The 18,833-nt window shown below is 38.5% G+C and overlaps 2 protein-coding genes across 14 annotated transcripts in view; one reads left to right on the top strand and one right to left on the bottom strand.

Annotated features, from left to right (window-relative positions):
• The window catches only part of LOC122981168 (hemicentin-1-like), a 738,767-nt gene that overhangs the window by 228,703 nt on the left and 491,231 nt on the right, over positions 1-18,833 (top strand). The gene's annotated exons all lie outside the window — the stretch shown is intronic.
• LOC122981166 (dedicator of cytokinesis protein 3-like) overlaps positions 10,473-18,833 on the bottom strand; it is a 210,899-nt gene continuing 202,538 nt past the window's right edge. For all 13 annotated transcript variants that reach the window (XM_044349757.1, XM_044349756.1, XM_044349755.1 and 10 more), the window contains 4 exons: positions 18,410-18,497; positions 18,119-18,238; positions 13,803-13,888; positions 10,473-12,664 (listed from right to left, as the gene is read on the bottom strand). In XM_044349757.1, coding sequence (XP_044205692.1) covers positions 11,972-12,664; positions 13,803-13,888; positions 18,119-18,238; positions 18,410-18,497 — 987 coding nt within the window. In that variant the 3' untranslated portion in view covers positions 10,473-11,971. The remainder of the gene's footprint in view (positions 12,665-13,802; positions 13,889-18,118; positions 18,239-18,409; positions 18,498-18,833) is intronic.

Raw genomic sequence — 18,833 nt, 5'->3', positions numbered from 1 at the left:
CGTCTGTATGTTCAGTACAATAAGTTTTTGTGCTGAATAAACACAGACTGTAAAAACACTCCAGCAGTCAAATGAACTTTGTGTTCAGTCTGAAACTCACAGTATGAAAACACAAGTTATTCCATCTCACACTATAATATACTATATCACATCTGGTCACCACTTCTTCTCTCACTGGCTTAGAGTGAGTAGAAGAGGTAACAGGTCATTATTTGACCTGACACTGGTTAAACTGGAGTTATAGTGGGTGAACTCCACTTGTTAAACTATGATGAGCGATAACATGAATCACTCAACATCACAGATTTTAATTGACAGATTAAATTGATGTGATTCACTTTAAGTTAAACTGTATTTCAAAGAAGTTATGACAATAATAACATTGAACTAAATGAGTCAGTTATGTTTGTTATGTAGCATCATCTGATATTTCACTCTCACTCTAAACTGTATTAATGCACATTATTCTTAAACTAAAACATTCCTCCATAAATGCATCTAGAAAGATTAAAACCAAATTAATACCTGATGAACCTTTACAGTTACTATTAGATGTTAGGTTTAATATCTCCTGACATCTTAAAACATATTTTAGTAAGTTATGTTGCAGCTTGTGATGCTGTAATAACTTCTGCATTTGGTTTGTTGATGGTGAAACAAATGTTTCCTGAAAACCAGTTTACACATTACAAAAGGCTCCACTCAGACATTCATTTAACTTGAATGGTAAAACCCAGTTAAATCACTGGTCTGACACTAATTAGTCGTTATTAAAAACGTGTTAAATAATTCACACACAAACCCTGTAATAGATTTATAAATGGTTGTCACAACATGGCTGATTTAGAGACTGAAATCCTCAGAATCAGTAAAAGTTTCATATTAATCAATGAAAATAAAAAAAGGGTCTTACATTGATAGTAGTTAGTAGATAGTTAATGTGTCACCAAAATATACTGAAGCTCACTGAACTTCTTATTAGCTGTAATCAGACAGATCGACTAGATAGAGAGATAGAGTGTTTTATTAATCCCAATGAGAAATTACAGTGTTACAGCAGCCAAGTCACACATGAATCACACAACAAACAACATAAGACTCAAAGATTTTAGTTATTTATGATTTTATTATTTTATTTCTTAACTAGAAACTGAACTGAAACTAAAAACTAGGACCAAAGTCTAAATATATACAATGACAGAGCCTGGTAATAATATGATACCATGAAGACACATAAAGGCTTTGAAACTGCAGTGTTTACTGGAAAATGTAAACTTGAAATTCACAAATATTCTCTTCACTTATTACATTGCAGGTATCAAGTGAATCTGCCAAAATTACAGTTGTATTAGTACAGACTCTCCTCTTTGTGTTTCCCTGCTGAGCTGCAGTGGAAGGAGAGAAATACTTTGGAAGAAATCCACTTGATTTATCAAACTCAGACTCTCAGATTTTAGCACAGAAGGAGGACTGTGGATTTTGTCCCCCATCACTTCCATTATAAGGTCATTATGAAGGGATCTTCTAATGGTCAGTATGAACAGGAGGAATGATTACAGCAAGAAAAACAGGTTTCACTGTTCATTTGGGCTCCTGACTGTTGTTTAAAGACTGATATGAAAATGTACAAACGTGTCCGCTAATAGAAAGACATTTACATAGAATGAGGTGTGATGTATGCAGACACACGACTGCAGTCAGGAGGGTCAGATGATTAAAGTCTCTTCAGTGTCACATGACCCAGAACATAAAGACGGTGATAAATTACTGAGGTCTTCCAGCAGCAGGGAGTTAAAGCATCAGTCTGCTCATTTTCTATATTTTTCTTCCTGTCAACAAATCTCATGTTTGTTGAATATTCACACAGGTTCATCTTCAGAGCAGAGCTAAATTATTAATAATTAATCCATCAATCAATCAAAAGAAAATTAATTTGCCAACAATTTTTTGATTTTTGATTTCACATAATTTCCTTTCAAGATTATTTTGCATCAAAATTCAAGAGTTTTCCATTTATTTTGCCTGCTGAGATTCCATCTGGTGGATTTTTAATCTTCAAATAATGTGTTTATCTGTTTCTTTTTAAAGATTTTAGCAGCGTGCACCTTTAATTGTTCTCTAGTGTAGGTCATGACCAATGTACAGTACATGACACACACACACAGTTACATTCTGAGTATTAACACACATTTTGTTCTGTTGTTGAGGGAGGATTCTTCTTTATCTTCTTTGTTTTGTTTTTTCTGTTCTTGCTCTAATTGTGCTGATTGCAGTTACAGTTTACACACACTGCAACAGATGTTTTAACAGAAGTTAAAAAGAGATTTTTATTAATAACATCCAGTGTGATCAGTAACATCCAATCACATTCATGCATGTGTACAGCAATGACACTATTACACTATGACATTTATATTAATGTTTACTCTGCTGTTTACAATTATCCCAACTCAATTTGCTGCTGCAGCTCACTCCACCACCCCAACCTCCTCCTTATGTTTTTCATATTATTGTTGATTTAACTAAGATTTGTGTTTATTAAGGATTAGCTCTCTCAGCTGAATCTTTGTCACTGCTCAGATTCTTTGAGAGATCCCTCAAAGAGCAGAATCTTTTCTGCCAGATCTGTAACTGTTCAGTCATTATGATCAATCCCTCGATGAAAGTCTTTTTATAAGATTTGGTTTTCAAAAGTGATTTAAAACATAAGGCTGGCAGTTTTCTATCTGTTTCTTATTGTCAACAAATCTTATGCTTGGACTCAAACCAACAATGAACTGATCTACTAACAAGTATTGTGTGTGTATCCAAAGCCTGATATATCTTATTCCTCCGTTATTGTCCAAAAACTATTAAAAACACATCAGTGAGTCACATCGCTGCACTGGGTGACATGTTCCTTCATTATGAAGAGTTTGGTCACGTTAGTTTGTTTAGAAACGGCTCCAAAGACTAATAACAGTGATCACGTTTTCAGTCTCAGGAGAGTAGTTCTGTGTAAGGCAGACACTACTGAGCATGTGCAGGAATGTGGTTCTGTTTATAGCTTCACTTGCTTGTTGTGCTACATATCACAACCTCTTGACTTTGTGACTTGAGTTTATGGCAAATTAACATGTCAACCCAGTACAACGCAGCATATTGATCTGTTTTTAATGATGTATTCATAAAATTTCCAGCTGTATCCTTTAAATTATCAATAAAATCTTAAAATCAATTCTAAAACTGATAGGTTAGCATTGACTGTTGGGAGTTTGGTACAAAACAGAAGAGAATTCATGTCTTTCCAAAAATGTCACATCAGTGTATCATTCAGAAAGTTTGGGGGGAAAAAACAAACAAAAAAAAATGATTTCTTAGTTTTTTTGCATGTTTGTCACACTTAAATGTTTCAGGTCATCAAACAAATTTAAATATTAGTCAAAGATAACACAAGTAAACAGAAAATGCAGTTTTTAAATGAAGGTTTTTATTATTAAAGGAGAAAAAAAAATCCAAACCTACATGGCCCTGTGTGAAAAAGTGTTTGCCCCCCCTGTTAAAGCATAACTTAACTGTGGTTTATCACACCTGAGTTCAATTTCTGTAGCCACACCCAGGCCTGATTACTGCCACACCTGTTTTCAATCAATAAATCACTTATACAGGACCTGCCTGACAAAGTGAAGTAGACCAAAAGATCCTCAAAAGCTAGACATCATGCTGAGATCCAAAGAAATTCAGGAACAAATGAGAAAGAAAGTAATTGAGATCTATCAGTCTGGAGAAGTTTATAAAGCCATTTGTAAAGCTTTGGGACTCCAGCGAACCACAGCGAGAGCCGTTATCCACAAATGGTGAAAACATGGAACAGTGGTGAACCTTCCCAGGAGTGGCCGGCCGACCGAAATTACCCTAAGAGTGCAGCGACGACTCATCCAAGAGGTCCCAAAAGACCCCACAACAACATCCAAAGAACTGCAGGCCTCACTTGCCTCAGTTGAGCTCAGTGTTCATGACTCCACAGTAAGAAAGAGACTGGGCAAAAATGGCCTGCATGGCAGAGTTCCAAGATGAAAACCACTGCTGAGCAAAAAGAACATTAAGGCAGAAAACAGCTTGATGATCCCCGAGACTTTTGGGAAAATACTCTGTGGATTGATGAGACAAAAGTTGAATTTTTTGGAAAGTGTGTGTCCCATTACATCTGGCGTAAAAGTAACGCCGCATTGCAGAAAAAGAACCTCATACCAACAGTAAAACATGGTGGTGGTATTGTGATGGTCTGTGGCTGTTTTGCTGCTTCAGGACCTGGAGGACTTGCTGTGATAAATGGAACCATGAATTCTGCTGTCTACCAAAAAATCCTGAAGGAGAATGTCCGGCCATCTGTTCGTGACCTAAAGCTGAAGCGAACTTGGGTTCTGCAGCAGGACAATGATCCAAAACACACCAAGTCCACCTCTGAATGGCTGAAGAAAAACAAAATGAAGACTTTGGAGTGGCCTAGTCAAAGTCCTGACCTGAATCCTATTGAGATGCTGTGGCATGACTTTAAAAAGGCGGTTCATGCTCAAACCCTCCAATGTGGCTGAATTACAACAATTCTGCAAAGATGAGTGGGCCAAAATTCCTCCACAGTGCTTTAAAAGACTCATTGCAAGTTATCACAAACACTTGATTGCAGTTGTTAAGGGTGGCCCAACCAGTTATTAGGTTTAGGGGGCAATCACTTTTTCACACAGGGCCATGTAGGTTTGGATTTTGTCTTCCCTTGATAATAAAAACCTTCATTTTGTCTTTATATTATTTATTTGTTTTATGATCTGAAACATTTAGGTGTGACAAACATGCACAAAAAAAAAAGAAATCAGGAAGGGGGCAAACACTTTTTCACACCACTGTAGGTCAACCACTCTGATATATATATATAGTGTGTACAGGGAAATACTGTGAGAGATTTTGCACTCAGGATGGGATCAAGACTGTATTAATACATTTTAATAAAATGTTGTTTTCCTTCCATTTTAATAAAATGTTGTTTTCCTTCCTGCAGGTTACCGTTGATGAAAGGAACTCCCTCTTAAAGACTCAAAAATTACAACATATGACAAAGAGCTAAAATATAAAATGCAAAGAAATTTGATTTACATCCAAAATCACAGCTTCAGTGTGATTGTATTGCCTGTCATCTTTGTTTTTTCTTCTTTGTGATTCTGGATCGTACATGTTAGTTTAGAAGCACATTAAACACACTGTGCAGAGAAAAGAGAACCAGCAGCATAATTTTACAAGGCAAAGCAATCAACAAAATATAACTTGTGAGGAAGGACAGTATTTTATCCAGGAGAAGAGCTCTCTGTACCACATCAGGCTCAATTACATTTTCATCATCACTAGAGTCTACATTGTGAACATAAACCCAAACTGTGAACTCATCAAATCCTCAATCAATCTATATCAACTAGCCTGTCTGCGTTCCTCCACCATTTAATGATGGAAAAATAAACCAAACTAAACAAATACACTTTGGAAATTACAATTATCTTTTTACGAGTATCAAAATATGTGAATGACCATCAGTCAAACATGAGGAACAGATTTAAAATGAATTCATAATACATCATCTGTACTGTACTGAGTGATATTTAATTAATAAATCAATCTTCAAACCAAATCTTACAGAAGCCACAAACCAGTTATTGATCATACAAAACAATGATAAACCTGACATATCAAATTAAGGAGTAAATGTATTCTTAAATCAACTTATACAAATGTTAAAAATGAACAATCTGAATACCCCTCTGATCAGTGAGAGTGATGCCCAGATAAGCCAAACCCAAGAGGAAGAGTAGTGACATGTTAGAGTATTTGAAGAGGAAGGAAGTGAGGGAGGCAGAGAGAGCACAGAGGGATGATGTCACACTCTGATTCTGATATTATCACCAGTGATGAGGAGGGTCCTCCCAGAGAGACGGTCCAGGATGAAGATGCAGGAACTCCTTCATGAATCAGAGTTTGGAGCTGCATATACTGCAGTCACAACATTTACTGTCTGTAATTAATCACTGTTAATTAATTTACAAAGTGATCTTGACATATGACATGAATTTCAAGTGATACATTATATACAGAGCAAATTAGTTTTCAGGTGTACAAAGTAAGCAGCACCTTCTTACTCATGCTGCATTTCTCATATGCCTGAAACTTCCACTTTCTGTACCACTAAAATTCATTCCATGACAAGATTTTTTGTCATATTACAGTTATTGAACCATGATTCTGCTGTTTTGTTTGCTTTTTAAAATAAAATATTTGTGCAACAATAATTGGTCATTGTGTTTGTGAACTGAAAAACTAGAGAAAAGGTGAGAGATAAGATTATACATATTTATGACAGTGTGTTAAATGTAGTTATCAAAGTTCTCATTTAAAAATCAAATGTGGAAGATGTAAATATTTTGCATATGCATCATGTAAATCTGTAATGTGAGAGGATGAAGTCCTACATATGGACACAGACTGCGCTGGACATAATCTGACATTAGAAAGACGTCTCTTCTCTGGATCCTGATTCTTTAACTGGAGTCAGTGTCCATATTGGCGTCTCAACCAAGTTCACCTCTGCAATAAGACCACTTTACCTGCACAGTGAGAACTTTTACTTTTTATACTTTAAAGCCTCCCTCCACTCACAAACATGTTTTCTCAAAATCATGTTATCTGTTTTTTCAAAATCTGAGTTTAAAGCTTGAACCTGTGAGCAGGATTTGTGACATCACAACTAGTTTGGAGCCAATCGTGGTCCAATATTCAACTTACACAAGTGTGATGTGGAAACTTGAAGCCTCCAGTGCACAAACACTGAGAATGAACTTTACAGTGAAGGAGGAAACATCTTGTGTCCAGCAGTTAAACTCTTAAACAAACAATATTTGCATATTCATAGATTCTGGATTTTTAATGAGGGAGAAGGAGGAGATGTAATGTTATGGATTTTAAAGTGGAAATTAAACATCAGACACACATTATTGTCCAAGCAGAGTATTTTCATCTGTCTTAATACATGTCTGGAGGAGATCTTTAAGTACATTTTGATGATAATACTTTTGAACTTTTACCTAGGTAAAACTGCAGTACTTTTACTTATAATGAAGTATTTTTACACTGGGGTTTTGCTTACTGCAGTAAATGATGTGAATACTTCCTCCACCACTGCAGTACTTACAGTCAGCTCCTGCAGCTTCTGTGTGTTTGTAGTTTAACTTTAAACATGTGAAATGAAGACAGACTGAATCACAGCTGAGTCAATAAAACATTATTGTTTAATGTTAATCATGAATCCACAACACAGCAGTTTAGTGAGTAGGAAAAAAAAACGTGAGTATTTACATCTACTGTCATACACGTCACAGTTTATACCCATGCTAACACCATGAAGACTTTTATATATATACAAGAAATACTTCTTAGCATCATTGTACAAAGGAGTACCATCATAGTAACTCACTATCTGGATTTGTCATTGATGCAAAATACACAAAATAATAAACCTCCCATCAGCTGCCCTGAAATAATCAGAATAATTAGACAAAAGGAAATCGTAATGTTTGCTGTTGTTTAGGTTTAAAAACAGTTTTACATCAGAAAGTACAAGGCAAGACGATCACAGTCTACATGTATACAAGGTTTGCCCTTTATGATCGGTATAAATACACTCTCTGCTAGTTTATGTACACAGAAATCACCGAATGTCGTCTTTCCCTTCACATTCCTCCTCTTCTTATCCGTCGCAGCGTTTATAAAAAACAAAGACATACAAACTGTGTTCAGTGGTTTTAGTGTCACGTCATGCTGTTGCTCGTCTAACCTGTGCATCACTTAGAGAGAATTATCTTTACAGACTATTTCACAGACTGTAGCCCTCTCCCTTCCTCCAGTCACCTTTTCACATGTTTAACAAACATTTCACAATCAGTAGGACACTTTGCTTTTGTCACTTTTGTAAAGAACCAACACTTATAACATTTCCTCGCTCTCAGGCTTGAATACTGTTTGATTCTTTATTAAATAACTCAAACACTAAGAAGCCCGGCGGGAACAAATAGAAGTTGAATACTTTAAAATGGACATTATGAAAAATACAAGCAAGGCTTTACATCCTAAACTCTCACACTGACACCAGAGTATTCACAACAGTCATGTTCAGAGTGAGATCAATTATGATTTTATGGTTTTTTCTATATCAGTAATTGAGAGAGTTTGGTTGATAGACTGCAGGTGTTTCAGCAGAGTTTATTTCTGTTTCTATGTATTGCTGCTACTTTAATTCATCTTATTTAATTATATTTCATCTCATGTGCTTTATGAATTTACATTTTGTCAAATTCTTTAGAAGTCTGTGTTATATATTTTGAAATCTGTTTTATGTTCTGTGTTGTGCTGCTGTCAAATATACAGATAGATAAATAATAGATAATAAGTGGATGAATGTCAAACAGTTGGTGCTCTTAATGTTTTGATGGGCAGGATCAGGTCTGACCGAGTCATCAGTGATCCTCACTGTATTAGGACTGTAGGTTTATGGAGACAGATACAGTAGATATACAGTTCTGGATTCACAGGCATTAAAAATGGGTAAAGAAAGAAGGAAACAAGGTGAAGATGAACCGTCTGATGAACTGTCCTGATTCAGCAACATAAGTACAACAAACTCGTCCATCAGTAAATATTCTGAATCAAACCTGCCAGAAACTCAGTTTAAATACAAGATTCAGATTCCTTTCATATATGAGTTAAAGAAAAAAATATTTAAATCACAGTATGCACGTCAGAGATACAAATGAATTTGCTTTGTGAAAAAGTCATTTCAAGCACATAAAGAAGTAAACATGATTTACTACTTTAACTCAGAATTTCATCTCCCAGAACACTGTATGAAGAACGGCCACAGAACTAATGTTGTCAAAGCCTCACACACCAACAAACCCATGTGGCTGAGGTTGCTATGGCAACATAAAGTTAAAGTGAACACTGGGAAACCTACAGCCATAAACTGTATGTTTGAAATTTCACCAACTTCAACCAAACACTGACCAAACATCTCCTGCACCAAATCAGTTCAACACTTTACATGTCTGAACGAAGCTGCTGCTGCAACAGTAAAATACTGAAAACAAATGTTTTATTGTCAATTGAAAGTTAATTTGGAAACACTAGAAATCCAACGACAGCCACAAGGCAGCGTCCTAAACCCTCCCACTCTACTCACTAAACCTTCACTGAACTGAAGCTGGTTTGTGTCCAGTTCTGGTTGATGTTTCCTTCACAACTTGTGTTGTTTAATACACCTTTTCCACAGCACATGTGGACTTGTCCCAGCTGGAACTAATAACATCCCATTGAGTCAACATGCATTAGGACCCAGAAACTGACACACCTGAATGGAATGCAGCCGTCGTTAATGTCGTTAATCACCTGTGCTTTTCCTGCTACAGTATGACACATTAAAATATCTGCTGTGAACAAACGTCTCTCCTGCACAGCTCATTAATCTAATGACCTGTCAATCCACACAGCCAGCATCTGAAGCAGGAAATAAAATATTCATGTTCATATTCACCAACACATTTAAAGGATGAGACGATGTGTTGTTGGTGTGTGTTTGTCTCTTGATACTTTCTGACTTCTCTACTCTCTCTTTGGCTCTCAGCTCCAAGCACATTTGTTCCAGCTGCAGATCTTTAAAAAAGTCACAAATATGTAGTTTAATTTTTCAAAAAGGCTTCATAATTTCCTAAAACAGTTTCTAGCAAATGTTGCTCAAACAGAATTAAGTAGTGTGTTGAGGACTATTTTCAGCGGCGGATTAATACACATTTGGTGCTCTAGTGAGTATTTACAGCAGCAGGACGGTGTGTTTGTGGCACTGAGCAAAAACAAAGCAGATAAAAACATCTAGTTAGAAACAAATGTATGATTTTGAGTTTCTTGTATGTTTGAGACTTTGTGATTAAGATCTACACACATAAATCTGACTGGACTCAAATGCTTTTCATACAAAGTTACAGCTCATAATGTACAGCGTCTTCTCTTGTTATAGTGAGAATATGATCCAGAATCAGGCAGAATACACTGAGCATTGTGACAGAAGCAAGGTGTGGTGGTTAACCAGCTAAATCTGGTGAGCTAACAGCTGTTCTCACTTACGTTTTCTTCATCTCAACCAAAAAACAGAGAGGAGGGGTTGGTGGCTCAGGGCGACAGCATCAACACACTCTAAGCTGGTGGCTAAAAATAAAAAGTTTGACATTTTTAAAACAAAAAAACACAAGAGTATAGTCCTTCACAGTACTTTTACACCAGTATCACCCAGATGAAATCTTGTAGATTTAATGTTCTTGGTGATTTAAGTGGTTCTGCTTCTTAAAACTATAAACAGACATCAGTGCACAGAACTCCTCCAGTGTTCCAGTAATTTATCTTTGTGGATCTCTCACAGTCTCTATTTAAGCCGTACCTTTCAATAAATGAACATGCATACAAAACAGTACCCTGATTAAAAAAAATACAGTCATTACAGTTCATTACTTTCATAAAAAAATGGCAAAAAGTGTATATTTATTATAGTTAATTATTCTCTATAAATCCATCTGATGCCTCGCACACATTTACAGGTTTGTCTTTCTTCCCTTGAACGCATCATCAGCTAAAATAAAACCCTCACAGGTTAACAAATCCTCTTCAACTTCACAACCTTCAATTCAATTATTTCTTGACCCCTGAAATGTTGGAATACAACATTTTCAGGAAGCTACGACATCAAAACCTGCCAGTGTTTGTGTGTGAGGCGTCTTCACGTCGTCCCTTTAAACAAGTGCACATCATGTTTCATCAAGCAGCTACTGATGGCTCCAGAGGCCATTTATCTTGCATATTTCTACACTGGTTTCACCTTCGATCAAAAGTATAAGGATTAAATATAAATTATATTTATATATTTCTATATACTGTATTACATTTATCTACATACTTTGATTCTTTTGTTGGAAAATATAAATACTTTTCGGCTCCGTCATGTCCGTTGTTTATTGTTAATACTTTGGGGGAAAGTGAGATTGAAATGGCTTCTTTCAGTCGTCACACTGTCGATCTGTTTGCATAAAAAACACTTTCTGTTTATCCCGTGAATAAAGTGAAGATGTGAGGAATGAAGCAGAAGCATTTACAGCTTCTATATGTTATTTGGCTGGTTGTTGCTCAGGTGGAAGAACTAACTTGTGCGTGTGAGTGATACTGACGTCTTCATTATTATTATTCTTCACTTTTTCCTCTTTTTGTCTCAGTTTGATCATCACTTTATTTGTACGCAGCATCTAAATAATCCCGAGCCTCAACGTTTCTGCATTTCTAAACAAATATGTGAAGATTATAATTCTTATATGTTTTGGTGCTTTGTTGCTTCATTAAAGTGCTGCTTGTTTTAACATCTTCAGAACAAGGTATCAACAGGATATAACCTCTATTTACCTTTTTAATTAAAGATCTTTAACCTTTCTGAATCATAATTTCTGATTAATGTTATCAGTGACAATAAAATCAATAAAGCACACGTGTGTCAGAATTAAATTACTTGATTAAAACATATTTCTTAATGTAACAAAGCAAATGAAGCTTGATGTGCTCGTACCAGGATGTAATGACATCAGAACGGTTGTTTGGTTAAAGGAAAACATTTCCAGGTGTGAGGACACAGAGTTGGTTTGCTGAAGATGGGATGTGAGAGAGCAGAATACTTTAACCTTCATCTCTCCTGCTCACTTAGGACCTTCAGATTTTTACCTTCAGTGATTAGTTTAGTTTGGTCACTGGACCAGGACACCTGGAGGGTTTCTCTCAACATCACTTCTCACTTCTTTCTCCTCTCGCTCTCTTCTGGAAAGAGTTTATATTCTGTTTATTTAAATCCTCCAAGTTATCAGCCGACACTTCACTCCTCACTGACGCCGTGTCCCCACGCCACCTTAGCTTGCTCCTCCTTAGTTGCTGCGATTATGGGCTGGGAGATCTTGCGTGGCATGGGCCGGGGTGCAGACGGCTGTGGTGGTGCAGACTGGGTGTTCAGGTCCTCTTCAGGGATACACCCCTCTCTGAGGTAAGGTTTGGGGGGCAGGGCTGGAGGAGGCTCATGGAGGTGGTAAAGAGGCGGGTGGTGTGGGATGTAGTGTGGGTGGAAGTGGTGGTGATAGTAGATGTGTTGGGGGTGCGGCAGGCCATCCTGCTGCTGTGGTTGTGCTGGAGCTCCGGTGGAGGCCAAACCCGGAGCCTGGGGCTGGATTTGGCCCCCGGCCTGGGCCGGGGTGACGCCTCCTGGAGCGGAGTGGCTGCGGCAGGGTGGGGGTTTGACTCCGTCCAGGACTTCAGGCTCAGAGACGCTGTACCTGACAGGCTGGTAAGGCGAGTCGAGGTCTTCCTGGTCAGTGGTCCAGGCCTGGCTGCTGGGGACGGACTCTAGGGTGTCTGTGCGGCTGGCTGGGGGGTCAGAGGAGGAGGCGGGGCCACCAAAGTTGCTCTCACTGAGGGAGGAGACTCCAGAGCTGGCGCTGCCTGACAAGGTGGAGTTACTGCCATCCAGGATGGACTGTGGACTGGTGGGCGAGGCAGGTATAGGGTGCAGGGGAGACTGGAGAGAGAGAGAGAGAGAGTTAGCATTGATTTATCCAAATATTTATACACACTGTATGTAGATTCATGTGTTGTAACATAATGATCTGATGATCCTCATGTAAAAACATTTATACAATAAAATTTGCCCAGTGTGGCTGACAGCAGTTACATAAAAATGCTCAAATATGGTGTCATTAGCAATGATGATACGTTGCTTAAAAATAATAAAGCTACAGTTTGTATTTGCTTTAAACAAGCTGCTATTAGCAAATAGCTCCATCCAGTATTCAGGTAAACATATAATCTGTATATTATTTATTAAGAAATACAAAAAGTGTGTTTAAAAACTGCTCAACAGCTGGAGCAACAGCTGGTGGTGTTAACATGTAATAAAGGTCTTGTGTACAGCAAAGATAAATCAAATATAAGAGCTGTCTTCTCTTTGCTCTCGTTCAAAGGTCAGTACTGTAGCATTAACACAGTGTTTATGATAACCTGTAAGAATAAACATGTGTGAAGTATTTTCTTAGGCAAAATAACAGGATGAACTGAATAAGTTAAGTGTTTGTGTTGTGTTTACGCGTGAAATCGACAACAGGGAGGTTAGAAAAGTACAAACTAAAGAAAACTGAATAACAGACAGAAAACAGGACGACATACAGAAACGGAGAGGAAGGTATCTGAAAAGCATCAGGAAACCAGACAGAAACTAGAGAGATCTCCTTCACTCATCTCCTCTCATCTCAGAGTTGACACTTTAAAACTCAATAGTGAACTGCATTAAGTATCAAAAAAAAACAACACACAGGGACAGAATGAACTCAAATGAATTTTGCTCATAAACTTTCACAAAGTCTTTCTCTGGATGGCTTGTTTTGTTGTTAATGCACTGCTGTCTCACATTTCTTCAGTGTTCTTGAAAGTTGTGGATTTTTCACATTTTGCACAGAATTGTGCAGAAATGTAGATGAAAACATCTGATGTGATGACAGTCAGTGAGATTGTAAACTATTCAACATAGATCAAACAAAAATTGACACAAAGAAATTCAGACAAACTGATGTGTCTTTCTTGGGGAGTGCAGACAGACAAACAATCATCCAGACCAACAGCAGGAGTGAGGAGGAGGAGGAAGAGGAGGAGGAGGAGGGTACCTTTCTTAAGGAGCGCGCAGGGAGGGCTGGAGGGAGGTCGCTGACCTGGTGGTGGAAAGCGTCAAAGTGCATCGACAGGTGTTGCCCTACAGGGGGAGACACAGCAGGACTGACTGAGAGAGATGCACACACACACACACACACACACACACACCTCAGACCAGAGAAGAAGAGGAGGGGGAGGAGGAGGAGGAGGAGGAGGAGAGGAGAAGAGCAGGAGGATGGAGAGAAGGCAGAGGGAGAGAGAGTGAAGTAGAAGTGGGGAAGAGGACGTGAGGAGTGGGAGGGCAGGGAGGAAGAAGAGAGAGAGGATGGAGAGAAGGGAGAGGAAGAAAAGGAGAGAGTAGAAGTAGGGAGGAGGACCAGGAGAGAGGAGGTGGAGGAGTGTGTGTGGGTGTGTGTGTGTGGGGGGGGGGGGTGTTCTTTCAAATAGCCCCTGAATTCCTTTAAATTCTTAAATTTGTGGATTTTTTTGCTTTTAAATCAGAGACCTTTGCTGGCAGGGGAAGGGAGCTGCTACACTGGTCAACTGGTTTTGATTCTATAAATATTTTCAACTTATTTTAAACGAGATCAGTCTGTACTGATGAACAGAAGTTAAAGGGACAGTTTGACCAAATCACACACTCAAAAACACTTTCTCTCTTACCCACAGTGGTATCAAGCCATGCAGAGAGAGATATCCACCTCACAACTCCACAGTATTCAGTGTCATTTGGAGTATCATTTGTGGTGACATGTTTCCAGAAACAAGTCTCAGTTACTCAGCTGTCAGTGTGAAAATGTCTTCAATTGAAAGTAGTTCAACATCTAGAATGACCAAAGTTACTGCAATTAATCCTGATTATGAGTTAAACCACCAGAAGTTGTTGAGCTGTAGCTTCAGCTGTAAGTCAAAGTTCAGACCTGAGATATACACAACAATGACATCTCACACATATGAAACCACATCTCAACAAAGCACCACACACACACACACACACACACACACACACACACACACACACACCAGCATACAAACAATGCAAATACACTGCTGAGGGACCTGAGTGGAGGTTGGGACACACACACATAACAAAATGCACAAACAAACACACACACAATACAAACCTAGTCTCTAAACCAGTGGTTCCCAACATGGACACCACATAATTAATCATATCATTGTGCATTTACTGTGAGTATTTAATCAATTTAAAAATAGTTTTATGTTACATATTTAAATATATAAAAACGGAATAAATAAGCAATAAATATTAAAATTACCGTATTAAAAACTCTGTAGCTAATAAGGTGACAACTCATGGTTGTTAATTGTCAAAGTAACACAACACACTTTCTCTGAGTTTTTCAGGAGCTCAGCAGTCAGAAAACACGTGACGGAACAGTTTGAGACTGTTTCGTCGCTGGTAAACATGAAGACAAACGGCTGATCAGTGGAGTCAAACCTGCAGCTCAGCAGCTCACATGACCCTTTAAAATGCCTGCAACCTTTTGTTTTTGTTTTGTTTTGTTTGTCCTTGTACATCTTAAATACAAGCTCATTTTAATTTAGAGGAAAATGAAAGAAATACATGTTATCTAATATTACAATGATTATATTCAATAGTGTTAATTGTTTATTTCATGTTAAATATTTATCTGTAAATGTGCACAGCATATACTGGCTTTAATTCTGAGTGATTGAGAATGGGTCTATATTATTTAAAGAATATAGCTGCATCTGTATCAAAGTCTGATATATCTTATTCCTCTGTGCTGTAGACCTCCGTTGTTATGTGAGCCACATCGCTGCACTGGGAGACATTTTGCTTCATTATGAAGAGTTTGGTCAGGCTCGGCTAGTGCTACATATCACAACCTCTTGACTTTGCACTACATTATAAATTTCTCAAGGAACATCAGAATAAAGTCAAGAGGTTGTGATGCAGTATGTAGCACTGAAGCTCTGTAAATGAAATGTGCAGTGGCGTCTGCCATACTAGGAACTTCTCTCTTGAGAGATGAAACAATTTTATTGCTGTTATTAGGGCCTGAGAACCGAAGGTGCGAAGTTTCTTTCTTATTATTCCCCCCACTTCAGACCTAAATTTGACCCCCTAAACATGCTCAAAAACTCACCAAATTTGGCACGCACATCAGGTCTCATGAAATATTTGATAAAATGTAAAAATGAACATCCAAAGTGCCAAAATGTGCTCTCTAGAACTACCAATGTGTAACTAAAATGGCCGCCAAGGCCCGTAGGAATGTCGTAGAGAGATCAAACCAAAACTCAATTATTCGTCTCATCAAGACCTACAAATAATACACCCCTGACCTAAATCCAACAGGGAGTCCGCAATTAGCCTGTCAATATAAGACTTTGCCTCAATTTTGGCCCCCAAACAAACGCTATCTCCTCCCAGGGCGTTAATGGTATCAATTTTAACTGTAATAACTCGAACAGTTTGGATTTTATAAGCCCCGACAGTTGCACTGCCACATCACCCTTACAATGTAAAGCAATGGGGAGGCATGTACTTTGTGTCAAACAGAGGCTTTTGACGTCTTAACCATAAGTCTAACCACTTTCAAACCTTTATCAATGGATTTGCAACAAATTTTCCTATAAGAAAATATGATTTTAATGTAAGATTTGGCCAAAGTAATGGGATTTATGAGGAGATTTCACAAGAAGAGCACTCTGAAATTCTCCTCTTCAATTGAGAGGGAGAGAGAGAGGAGGGAAGAGGGGGGGGATGGCTGTGGGCAGTGGAGGCTGGTCCAGAGAGGCAGAGGAGGTTGATCCTCCTCTATTTTTTGAGAGGCAAGGAGATCAAAATATAAAAAATATTTGGTTGAAATAAACCATTACCAAATCTCAGTATTATTTACAACATATTTTTTCTCTCCTCTTTGGAAGAGACACGTAAAATGATGCTCCAAGGGATGACAGCCTCCCTGACCAATCAACAACCAGAATGCAATATTGACATCGAGTTGGTCCAATGATAGTTTCCAGAATTCATCTTCAATTCTCTCCACTGTAAGGCAGAGTAGCAGCAGTAGACAACGAGCAGTAGATAGCTCCTTGCGTTAGCCAATGCAACAGCTGGCTTGTTGTAGTAGCCTGAAGGACTCTTTAGACATCCATGGAAGGACTGTTAAGGACTGTTGCTAAGCTAATGGGAGAAATTATCTGGACCGTGCAGCGCAGCAGCAGCAGGGCACCACCAGGGAGCGGCTAGAGAAAGAAGCAACCGAAGAAACAACTAGGAGAGTTAGCTTGTTTGTCGTTGTTGCTAATGATATCAAATTGTTTAAGCAGCAGCCATAAAGTTCTGTTAACTAACAAACAAGATGACCAACAGTCATAAATGGATGTTATGACATGCATACTTCATCTCTATGATAGAAAGAAGAAGACATCAGATAACGTGAGTCAGATACAGCTTCTTTCTCTCTGTCTCTTTGAGTGAGTGTGATAGTTTAGTGATAAAGTGCTGTAGGAAAATACCATCGAAACTAAAATTTGTAGCTCTGTACTGCAGTTTTTCCTTTATTAGGGCCCGAGCACCTAGCGGTTTGCTCACACTCTCCATTCAAATATATGAGTATTTTTCTGTGTCCAGCTGCAGTTACTTATTGTCTCTACACATCCGACAGTACACATTTCAATCAGACTTTCACCAGGTCATGTGGGTTAAAAGTCTTTACTTTTCTAAAAATAGACTTGATAAAAATTAGGAAATTAATTTGTTTTACACACAAACTCATCAAGAGTTTTCAATTTACTAATTGAAATTCAAGTGAATGGGCCCAAAACTTGAGCTGAACACGTCTACATGACAATATTCCATCAGTGATAGAAACTGGCTGAATAGCACCCCTTATGAAATTTCAGTGAAGCAGTGCCAGCAGCAGGCAAAATAATGGACAAAGGAAGTGATGTTTATCTCCTTCTTGCACTGTCTGTAAACAGCCCGGGTCTGAAGACATCTACATGCCCGTGACAGAAGCCCTTCGATTGCACCGCAGCCCGACATGCACGGAGGCGCGAGGGCCCGTTCAACGCTGCTTGCAGCTTTAATTCAATCTAAAATTGTTAAAACTGATAAGCATGTGTGTATATATATGCATATTATATTGAGGGTTTGATTGCTCGGGGTTCCATAACATTTGCTTTTCCTTAAAAAAGTTTGGGAACCACCATTCTAAACAGACAGAAAACACTTGACCCAACTCAGAGATGGACAAACACATGCACAAAAATGCATACAAACACAGAACAAACACACACACACACGCACACACACTTAGCAGTAGTGTCATACCATGAGGCTGGTTGCGTGGGGGCACAGGAGGCGCCATGACACTGCCAACGTGGGCAGAGAGGAAGGGGAGGGCTTCTCTGGTACCACTGTCCAAACTCCAACTACTGGGGGTGGTGAGGACTGAAGGAGGAGAGAAGAGCAGAGGAGAGGAGAGGAGAGGGGAGGAGAGGAGAAGAGAGGAGAGGAGCAGAGAGGAGAGGAGAGGGGGAAGAAGATCAATGGACTGTATTTTTACATATAATCTTGCACACTGTGTACGTCTGTAGTGTTTGTGTTTAGTGTTTGTGCTACCTTTCTCAGCTACAGAGAGGTTGGGGTCACTGCAGGGTTTACATGGACCAATCACCTGATGGAACAACGCTCGCTGGAAGTTTGTTGGCTGAAGAGAAAGTAAATTAACAGTTATACAACTAATTATACTTGATGAGCTAAAGTATAATCACTGTATAAAAAGTTACTGTTTTATGCATCTCATACAGTTCATCCTGCATCCTGCTGACACTGTTGGAAATACAATATTTTGAAAGATCACTTTTTTTTCTTTCTCAGCCATCCAAAAGCCACCTGATCATCTCAAGATAAATTAATAGACACAGTGTGTGTTTCTCCCACTAAACTGATGGTTTCTAGTCAGTGAACAGGAAAACATGGACCTGGATGACATATACTGTAGTACAAAACCAGTCCTGAGGCATGTGACCTATGTATTACTTCT

Source organism: Thunnus albacares, chromosome 4 (assembly GCF_914725855.1).
Source record: "Thunnus albacares chromosome 4, fThuAlb1.1, whole genome shotgun sequence".
NCBI classification, from domain to species: domain Eukaryota; kingdom Metazoa; phylum Chordata; class Actinopteri; order Scombriformes; family Scombridae; genus Thunnus; species Thunnus albacares.
The sequence above is the reverse complement of the archived record's forward strand: the minus strand, read 5'-3'. Positions and strand labels throughout refer to the sequence as shown.